Raw genomic sequence first — 10853 nt, forward strand, 5'->3', positions numbered from 1 at the left:
ATCCATTCTTATGGGATTCAAGGATAACGAATATTATATACATTTTCTGGCTTTTTTGTGTTTAATTTACAGTGGAAAACAAACCTTACAAAAAAAAAATGCAACAATTCTAATTTAACTTTGCCTCTTACAGGGCAGATCGATAGAGCAAAAGCAGATGTGTTATCATTCCCACTTACTAATGATTAACTACTGTGAACACAGATCTATGCAGCAGCGCCCGGGCAATTTCATGCTCTCAGCGATGTAATACATTGCAGATTTTTTATCAATTGATCCATCTGTATTTCCACAAATAAAATTACTACCATTGGATGTCACATTATCGACTTTAAAGGAAAATACACTGGCGACATTGGACGATTAGAATTTATTTTTTTTATTATTTTTAAAAAAAAAAAAAAAAAAAACAATTAAAATGGAAAAAAAAAAATTAAGTGTTCACAGAAATTGTATTGTTTCAAGAACATCATAAAATATGAAGCAACAGATTACATCTGGCTCCTATGAAAACCATTAGCGTAAATTGGTACCAGGGGCACATGTGGTTAAAACGGCTGAGTCACCATGAATTGTAGGGTTTTTTTTAATACGCTCTCAGTGGTAAAAATTGATGTCGCATAGGACACAAGGGAAAATTGGAGGAAAACTTTTCAATATCTATTTAAGTAACAGGACAAAGTTCTGACAAAAGCAAGGCCGGTGTTACACATCCCAGTTTCAAAGTCCAAGTATTGGCCGTGATTTCTGGACCGGCCGCAGGTCTACTGACCCGAACTTGCCTATGGAAATCGCACCATACTCAGACTGTGAAACTCAGATGTGTGAAGCCGGCCCAGTAAACCATTATCAGTACTGGGATAACACAGTTATAACATTTGCAACCTGACACTAAAATGCTAATATATACTGCATAAAAATAAAAATGATCATATGCTGACATATACTAGTTAAAGGGAACCTGTCACCACTTTTTTGGACTATAAGCTGCGGCCACCACCAGTGGGCTCTTATATACAGTATTTTAACATGCTGTATATAAGAGCCCAGGCCGGGGGTATAACGGAAAAAACACTTTATACTACTTACCTAACTGTCGAGCTAATGGGCGTCTCCGTTGTCCGGTGCGGGCGCCTCCTCTTTCGGCCATCTTTGTCCTCTTTCTGAGGCCTGGGTGCATGACGCGGCTACGTCATACACAATCGCCGGTCCTGCGCAGGCGCACTACAATACTTTGATCTGCTCTCCTCAGGGCAGATCAAAGTACGCCTGCGCAGGACCTGAATGCTGGCGAGTGTATGACGTCAGACCAGTCATGTATCGCGGCTAGAGAAGAAGAACACAGATGGCCGAAAGAGGGGGCGCCGGCACTGGACAACGGAGACGCCCATAAGGCCCACAGCGAGACCGTTCGGTATTATAAAGTGTTTTTAATGTTATACCCCTAGCCTGGGCTCATATATACAGCATTCTAACATGCTGTATATAAGAGCCCAGTGGTGGTGGCCGCAGCTTATAGTCCAAAAAAGTGGTGACAGGTTCCCTTTAAGCACAGGCTAAAAGGACACCCCTACAAAATATAGGGACGAGACCTGATATAGAATAAATATTATCAATTTTATTAAATACAAAAATTCATAACATATAAGTACATAGACATTCCAAATAGATGAGGGGGTGGGGGGGGGATGTTTTTTAGTGAAAAGGGGGAGTTTGATTAAAAAAAAAAAAAAAACAATACAAAAACTGGAAAAACAAGGGCCTAATCAGGAGGTCATGCACCTAAAACACTATATGCAGTGTCAGTCACAATTGCGATATACGAAAAGATTATACGTAGGATAACCGGTAATACATTAGTAAACAATGATAAGTAAAATATATTGCTAGGAGATCAAACCTACCACTGACTATAGGGTGCTTTACACGCTGCAACATTGCTAGCGATCTCGTAAAGCTGGTGTCACACATAACGACGACGACAACGACGTCGCTGCTACGTCACCATTTTCTGTGACGTTGCAGCGACGTCCCGTCGCTGTCGCTGTGTGTGACATCCAGCAACGACCTGGCCCCTGCTGTGAGGTCGCCGGTCGTTGCTGAATGTCCAGCTTCATTTTTTGGTCGTCACTCTCCCGCTGTGACACACACATCGCTGTGTGTGACAGCGAGAGAGCGACGAAATGAAGCGATCAGGAGCCGGCACTGGCAGCTGCGGTAAGCTGTAACCAGCGTAAACATCGGGTAACCAAGGGAAGACCTTTCCCTGGTTACCCGATGTTTACGCTGGTTACCAGCCTCCGCTCTTGCTGCCAGTGCCGGCTCCTGCTCTGTGCACATGTGGCTGCAGTATGCATCGGGTAATAAACCCGATGTATACTGTAGCAAGGAGAGCAAGGAGCCAGCGCTAAGCAGTGCGCGCGGCTCCCTGCTCTCTGCACTGTGACATGTAGCTGCAGCACACATCGGGTTAATTAACCCGATGTGTACTGTACCTAGGAGAGCAAGGAGCCAGCGCTAAGCGCGGCTCCCTGCTCTCTGCACATGTAGCACAGAGACGTTATGATCGCTGCTTCTGCTGTGTTTGACAGCTAAGCAGCGATCATAACAGCGACTTACAAGGTCGCTGTTACGTCACCGAAAATGGTGACGTAACAGCGACGTCGTTGTCGCTGTCGCTTAGTGTGACACCAGCTTTAGCGATGTGACACGCCAGATCGCAGATAAGATTTGCAGAGATCGCACATAGGTAAATTTTTTCTTCTCCTTTTTTTAGCGCCGGTCACATGTGCGATCTCGGCAAATCGTATGTGCGATCTGGCGTGTTACATCGCTAACGAAATCGCTAGCGATGTCGCAGCGTGTAAAGCACCCTTATGTCTATGTGAATATGGCACCATGTAAAAATCACTAATAAAGCAGAATGGTAAATTTCAGCCAATACTCATAAGCATATTCAGATAGCATATACCTGATTAATCACATCACACTATAGGTCCAAAAACAGACAGAGGAAAAGGTCATAGATGATTACAGAGGTCACGAAAAATCAATACAATAGAATCCAACTAATAATTGAGCAGTGTATACAATAACAAATCCTAGGTACATGCAATCATAATGATGTAGCTACCTGCAGCCATAGGCACAGGGTGTATAGTAGCCAACCTTGACACACATTGCACCTGCACGCAGGTTTCATCATTTCATCAATGCAACATCAGCAGCAGTGGCGCCCATAGCTGTGTCCGCTGTCACTGCTGATCCGAAGTCCCGGTGACAGTGGACACAGGTACGGGAGTCACCGCTGGTGATGCTGCATTGAATAGCCCCTGTGACCATGCTAACATGCTAAGATGGAGGCATGAGTGCAGGAACTAACGCCCTTGTGACTAGTCCCTGGCCTCATTAGCATATCATAAAGAATCTTTAGAAACACTTTCTAAAGATCCCTTTCTCTATGCTACTATATACAGAGACGGTTAGGCAGGGATTAGTAATATGCACCCAGAACTGCTCATGGTTTTGGGTGCATATTACACTTGACAGGTTCCCTTTAAAGTGCTTTTCCTCCTGGCAACGGGGTTCAAAGTTATCGAATGCCATTCAAGCAGCAAGATTCAGATGACCTGCTCCCTTTGAAATTTTTCACTAAATGAAATATAGTTTCAGATTTGGATCCCCTTATTGTAAAACATCACTAATAAGTTTTATAGGTGCAAAATGAAAACCCCCCTGATACCCACTCTCTATGTACTTACATTTTGCCTTTGCAGATCCTCCTGCCCACCCTCCGGCTACACATAAGATTGCATCTACCTTCTGTCCTCCGAGAAGCTGATCCACCGCTGAGGTGACCTGACACAAGGATTGGGGAAAGAAGGAATAATGAGCGCCAGCCTCATGACAGAACAAGTCACATCACATCTACCACTGATCAAATGGTAAAAAAACATTATACAAGAGTTATACAAGACAGTACTAAGGACCAGGGGGCATACACTGAGGGTTCTTTACAGTTAGAGCAGTCAGACTGTGGAATGCCGTACCACAAGAGGTAGTAATGGCAGATAATATAACAGCTTTTAAAAAGGGCTGGATGATTTTCTCAGTACACACAACATTGTTGGTTATAAATGACTTAGTGACCAAATGTAGAACTTGTGGAGGAAGGTTGAACTAGATGGACCTAAAGCTTTTTTCAACCTAAGTAACTACCGTATGTACCTATAAGTAATACATACACAGCCAAATAATCAAAATGCTAGCATCCCAAGACCCCTTCCCCCACCCTCGAGTGGTCATGTAATCTCCCTCGGAGGATCATCACAAGCTCCACCATCTAATTACAAAGCACATCTCCTCTCCTTTGTGTCCCTTTTAGTGGCGCTGGATTGTAACCCCTTCACACTATTTCACATTTTAGTGCTTCCCCCCCTTCTTTCTTTCTTCCAAGACCTATATCTTTTTTTTTTTATATTTCTGTTGACAGTCGTATGAGGGTTTTTCTTTTGGGAATGAGTTGCAGTTTTGAATTCCATTAATTTTACCATACAACATACTTAAAAATGGGGGAGAAAAATTCAAACTTAGGCATTAGCAATACAAAAAAAATAAAAATATGGATATGTATGGAAATTGGTACAAGTCTGAACTCTCTATGAGCTCTCTAAACAAGGGTGTCATTTTTCATTCTTCACTTCTGCCATTTTCAAAATCGGTTTGCACTGAGAAACTTGGGGGGGGGGATAATTATGCCTGTGTCATTCAGTTTTCTGCATGAGAGAACACACACACACACACACACACACACACACACTTTTTTTGCATTAATTTTGGAATATTTTTTGTTGTCCCCACATTTTGTGCCAATTTTCTAAAAGAAAAAAAAAAAAAAAAAAAAAAAGGGTGGTGCTTAACGTGAGGGCATAGAGTAGACCATATCTGTCAGGCCAAAGAAGCATCGGACGTGTTGAATTTCAATTACACATTTGATTTTTTTTTTTTTTGGTTCTCGGAGGACACAACTCAAAACTAGGAGTGTGGCAGCAGCTTACTCCCGATAAAACTGCATGCATGTCTGGTCAAAATAAGGGAGCACATGTATAGGGTGGAGAACCAGAACAAATAAGTGATAGCTAGTGATGGGTGAATAGGAACTATTCGGGTTTGGATTATTCGTAACGAATCTCGAAATACTACGCCGGTATTCGTCATGAATAACGAACCTAATGCAAGTCAATTGGTAACCAGATAACTTTTCTTGCCGTGCTGAATACTGGAATAATACTTGGTATTCGGTACATATATATCAAAAAAACTGACCCGCAAATCCAACAAGTGTGAATAGGTGTTAGCTGGAAAAAAAATATAGAAACTACAAGATGCATACATCTGCACAATAAAAAAAACAACAATGAATAAGGGAACTCTGGTATTGCATTACTGCTATAGGAACCAGGCTGTGTTCATATCCTTTATAGCAGGAGTCTAGCTGCCCAGACATGGATGTTTTTAACCCTGATAGTGGCACTTTCAAGTTAGGTTCCCGGTTTACAGAGATTACCTTGCCGTGGTGATTGGGCTCACATACATTGGCCATTACATAAACTAAATATCTCTTTTTTTTCATATATTTCTATAGCAGTAATGCAATACCAGAGTTCCCTTATACATTGTTGGTATTCGGTAAGCATTATCCGAACACGACTAGTTACTATTCGCCCATCACTACCAATAACTAGTCCAGCCCTAACTCCCCACCAGCTACATCTGGCTAAGCCTAATGCTGTGATCACACCATACTGGAGCGTTGGTTAAATTAAATTAAATTAAAAAAAAAAAAAAAAAAAAAAAACACACACACACCAGATCCCCTCTGTGATACATAACCATTGTGCGGCCTACAAATGGGGGAAGTGCCCACTATACCCAGCATAATAAGACTCCATACAGAGCCACACATGGGCTGTACTACAGGACCAGGTGACACTTATCAGATGCCGTGAGATGAGACATCGCCCCAGTAATCACATCTGACCTTTGTGTAGTAATTAAATGATCAGAGCGGCCATTATATTCCCTGATCTGTAGTCTCCAGACTTCTTCTGTACATATCAGCCCTCGTCCGGTGACCTGGGGCAGACGCAATGTGGACAGACACCGGACGCTGACTCACCTCTTCTGCCTGCTCTGTGAAGGAATCGGACAGCTTCACAACAACGTTGGCATTTGCAGCTGCATTTTCTGTTACATCTATGGAGGCCACCCACTGCAGGAATAAAAGGGATGGAAACAAGTTAAGGAAAATATGACAGAAATGATAGACATCTATAGGTGAACAGATCAGTCACCAGCTGCGACTCATGGGGCATTTCAGTCTATGTACTGCGCTATGGAATAGGTCCCCAATATCCCAGCAATAGAAAGAATTAGACCAAGGCTTGAGGTCACATGTCCAGGAATCATTGTTAGAACGCGGATCCGCTGGCAAAAAAGTTGCGCAGAAAACTGTCAGTTTTTGGAAAAAAAAAAAAAGATTTTTCAAGGATCTGTTTTGATAACATTGTAGTTTATGGAAAACAGATCTGATAATAGATTACTATTTATCTGCCAGTTAAAATTGATCCAGTCAGAAAAAAAACAGATCTGATACAAGAAAAACGGATGGCTCAATAGCGATCAGTTAGGAGAACCATTTTCCATAGAATCCCAGTGTTAAAGACACAGATCCTGCAAAAATCATTTTTTCAAAATTGACAAAAAAAAAAAAAATCTCCACAAAGTATTACAACACAGCCATCCGCGCAACACGGCCCCGGCGGCCCCTCCGTCCGCGCAACACGGCCCCCGCGTCTGCTCCGTCCACGCAACACGGCCCCTCCGTCCGCGCAACGCGGCCCCCGCGGCCGCTCCGTCCGCGCAACGCGGCCCCTCCGTCCGCGCAACGCAGCCCCCGCGGCCCCTCCGTCCGCGCAACGCAGCCCCCGCGGCCCCTCCGTCCGCGCAACGCAGCCCCCGCGGCCCCTCCGTCCGCGCAACGCAGCCCCCGCGGCCCCTCCGTCCGCGCAACGCAGCCCTCGCGGCCCCTCCGTCCGCGCAACGCAGCCCCCGCGGCCCCTCCGTCCGCGCAACGCAGCCCCCGCGGCCCCTCCGTCCGCGCAACGCAGCCCCCGCGGCCCCTCCGTCCGCGCAACGCAGCCCCCGCGGCCCCTCCGTCCGCGCAACGCAGCCCCCGCGGCCCCTCCGTCCGCGCAACGCAGCCCCCGCGGCCCCTCCGTCCGCGCAACGCAGCCCCCGCGGCTCCTCCGTCCGCGCAACGCAGCCCCCGCGGCTCCTCCGTCCGCGCAACGCAGCCCCCGCGGCTCCTCCGTCCGCGCAACGCAGCCCCCGCGGCTCCTCCGTCCGCGCAACGCAGCCCCCGCGGCTCCTCCGTCGCCCAGAACGTGTGATCCAAAACAACTGTATGTATATTTTATACAGCACTGCAGGTGTGGCAGCACCTAATGGCCTGAAATACAGTCCTGGGCTCAGCCCTGGTACACATGCAGCGGTTCTGTGACTTCTGCACACTTTCTAACACATGCAATCACAGTGAGCAGAGTATATGCAGCAAACCTGCCCACCCTCACAAGTGCTGCAGACTAACCCTATACACAGAGGACACAATAACATGAAGCCATTTACCCAGTTCCGGGCCTTGAAGTAGTCCACACACCTGGAGCCCAGAGCGCCCCGGCCCCCGTACACCAGCGCGCGCTGAGCCTCACCAGCCGCCGCCATCTGCACAACCCGGAGAGGAAAGCAGCGAGCGCCGGAGACCGACAGAAGAGGCAGGCGCTGGCCCCGCCCCCTCTGACGTCACCACTACTACTCTGCACGGCTGAATGGAAAGTGAGCTGTGTGACGTGCGCGCTGTGATTGGACGCCGCGGGCAGCTGCACCGCCTATAGGGATGGTCACATGACCCGCTGTAATCATCTGTCAATGAGTGTGATAGACTGTCAGTCACACAGTGCACAGCCTACAGCCATATCTGCACTAGTGATCACAGCCATATCTGCACCAGTGATTACAGCCATATCTGCACTAGTGATCACATATCTGCACTAGTGATCACAGCCATATCTGCACTAGTGATCACAGCCATATCTGCACCAGTGATCACAGCCATATCTGCACCAGTGATCACAGCCATATCTGCACCAGTGATCACAGCCATATCTGCACCAGTGATCACAGCCATATCTGCACCAGTGATCACAGCCATATCTGCACTAGTGATTACAGCCATATCTGCACTAGTGATCACAGCCATATCTGCACTAGTGATCACAGCCATATCTGCACTAGTGATCACAGCCATATCTGCACTAGTGATCACAGCCATATCTGCACTAGTGATCACAGCCATATCTGCACTAGTGATTACAGCCATATCTGCACTAGTGATCACAGCCATATCTGCACTAGTGATCACAGTCATATCTGCACTAGTGATCACAGCCATATCTGCACTAGTGATCACAGCCATATCTGCACTAGTGATCACAGCCATATCTGCACTAGTGATCACAGCCATATCTGCACTAGTGATTACAGCCATATCTGCACTAGTGATCACAGCCATATCTGCACTAGTGATCACAGCCATATCTGCACTAGTGATCACAGCCATATCTGCACTAGTGATCACAGCCATATCTGCACTAGTGATCACAGCCATATCTGCACTAGTGATTACAGCCATATCTGCACTAGTGATCACAGCCATATCTGAACTAGTGATCACAGCCATATCTGCACCAGTGATCACAGCCATATCTGCACCAGTGATCACAGTCATATCTGCACTAGTGATTACAGCCATATCTGCACTAGTGATCACAGCCATATCTGCACTAGTGATCACAGCCATATCTGCACTAGTGATCACAGCCATATCTGCACCAGTGATCACAGCCATATCTGCACTAGTGATTACAGCCATATCTGCACTAGTGATCACAGCCATATCTGCACTAGTGATCACAGCCATATCTGCACTAGTGATCACAGCCATATCTACACTAGTGATCACAGCCCTATCTGCACCAGTGATCACAGCCATTTCTGCACTAGTGACCACAGCCCTATCTGCACCAGTGATCACAGCCATATCTGCACTAGTGATTACAGCCATATCTGCACAAGTGATCACAGCCATATCTGCACTAGTGATCACAGCCATATCTGCACCAGTGATCACAGCCATATCTGCACCAGTGATCACAGTCATATCTGCACTAGTGATTACAGCCATATCTGCACTAGTGATCACAGCCATATCGGCACTAGTGATCACAGTCACTGTCGGGGTGATCAGTTATATGTCTGCGCTGGGTGTTCCAGTCACTGATGAGGGTAATCACATATAGTGGACGCCAGAAGTTTCCATCCACTCTCTAGAAAGACATATCTGCAGGTTTTCTCACTATCTACCATGAAATCAGAATAAACCTTTCCCATTTTAGGTCAATTATGAACCAAAATTATTTATATTTGCCAAATGCAGAATAATGAGAGAGAATGTTTGTTTTAAGATATTTTTATTACTACACCTTTAAACAATATGGGACAGCCTATATGATGATGTCATGCCTTTGAAAGCTTCTGATAGGCTTATTGGCAACATCTGAGTTAGAGACACACCTGTGGATGTATTTTAATGCACACATGAAACACACTGCTTCTTTGTATAGCATCATGGGAAAGTCAAAAGAAATCAGCCAAGATCTCAGGAAGAGAATTGTGGACTTGTCTGGTTCATCCTTGGGTGTAATTTCCAGATACCTGAAGGTGCCTCGTTCATCTGTACAATTATGTGCAAGTACAAACAAGATGGGAATGTCCAGCCATCATACCACTGAGGAAGGTGATGGGTTCTGTGTACCAGAGATCAATGTGCTTTGGTCAGACATGTGCATATCAACCCAAGAACAAAAGCAAAAGACCTTGTGGAGATGCTGCCGGAAGCTGGTAAGATTGTGTCATCATCCACAGTGAGACGAGTACTGTATCAACATGGGCTGAAAGGCCTCTCTGACATTAAGAAGCTATTACTCCAAAAGAAACACAAAAGAGCCAGATTAATATTTGCAAATGCACACAGGAACAAAGACCTTAATTTTTGGAGACATGCCCTGTGGTCTGACAAAACTAAAATTGAACTGTTTGGCCATAATGACCATTCTTCATGAAATAACAATTTCGGAGCATCTTTTCTTAAAATCTGTCCACTCCTCTGTTATTCCTTGTGGTAATGTATGGATAGATAGAGCAAGGTGTTATCAGTGTGGGGGGGGGGGGGTCCCTACATGGTCTCACGCTGTCCAATCAGTGCTGTTAGTACCAGATTATGCCAAGACACACCTATTTGACAGGAATAGTTACACCAAGTTGTCAATTTATATATAGATTTTCGGGATGAAAAATAAAGGAATGGCACAATATCGAATTATACATTTCTCTTTTATAGGGAATGCAAGTGTAAAACAGACACGTCAGGAGAGCTGGAGGCAGAAAAGCCATGGAAATAGTTTTCATCGTAAGATCTGTCCGTCTCGTGCTGCTGTTTAGCAAATGTCATCTGAGTATTTACAGAGGAGACAATGCAGCGGTCTGGTGAAACAGTATCAGGGCCCGGAGATAGGGTTACCGCCTCCAGGATCCAACCTATACCAGTCACACTCTGCTGCACATCTTCATTGCAGGATGCCCCTCCACATACAACCTGCGCTGCACGAATTCCTCCATATCGGCCCTGATCTTCACTTTCACCCCAAGTAACACAAAGCTAACGATGGAATATTCCC

General features: G+C 45.6%; 1 protein-coding gene across 1 annotated transcript in view; it reads right to left on the bottom strand.

Moving 5' to 3' along the window:
* The window catches only part of QDPR (quinoid dihydropteridine reductase), a 34743-nt gene extending 26875 nt beyond the window's left edge, over nucleotides 1-7868 (bottom strand). Inside the window, exons 1-3 of the mRNA XM_075346912.1 lie at nucleotides 7687-7868; nucleotides 6179-6271; nucleotides 3762-3858 (exon numbers count right to left, since the gene is read on the bottom strand). Coding sequence (XP_075203027.1) covers nucleotides 3762-3858; nucleotides 6179-6271; nucleotides 7687-7782 — 286 coding nt within the window. The 5' untranslated portion in view covers nucleotides 7783-7868. The remainder of the gene's footprint in view (nucleotides 1-3761; nucleotides 3859-6178; nucleotides 6272-7686) is intronic.
* Between the last annotated feature and the right edge of the window lie 2985 nt (nucleotides 7869-10853).

Source organism: Anomaloglossus baeobatrachus, chromosome 1 (assembly GCF_048569485.1).
Source record: "Anomaloglossus baeobatrachus isolate aAnoBae1 chromosome 1, aAnoBae1.hap1, whole genome shotgun sequence".
Lineage (NCBI taxonomy): Eukaryota > Metazoa > Chordata > Amphibia > Anura > Aromobatidae > Anomaloglossus > Anomaloglossus baeobatrachus.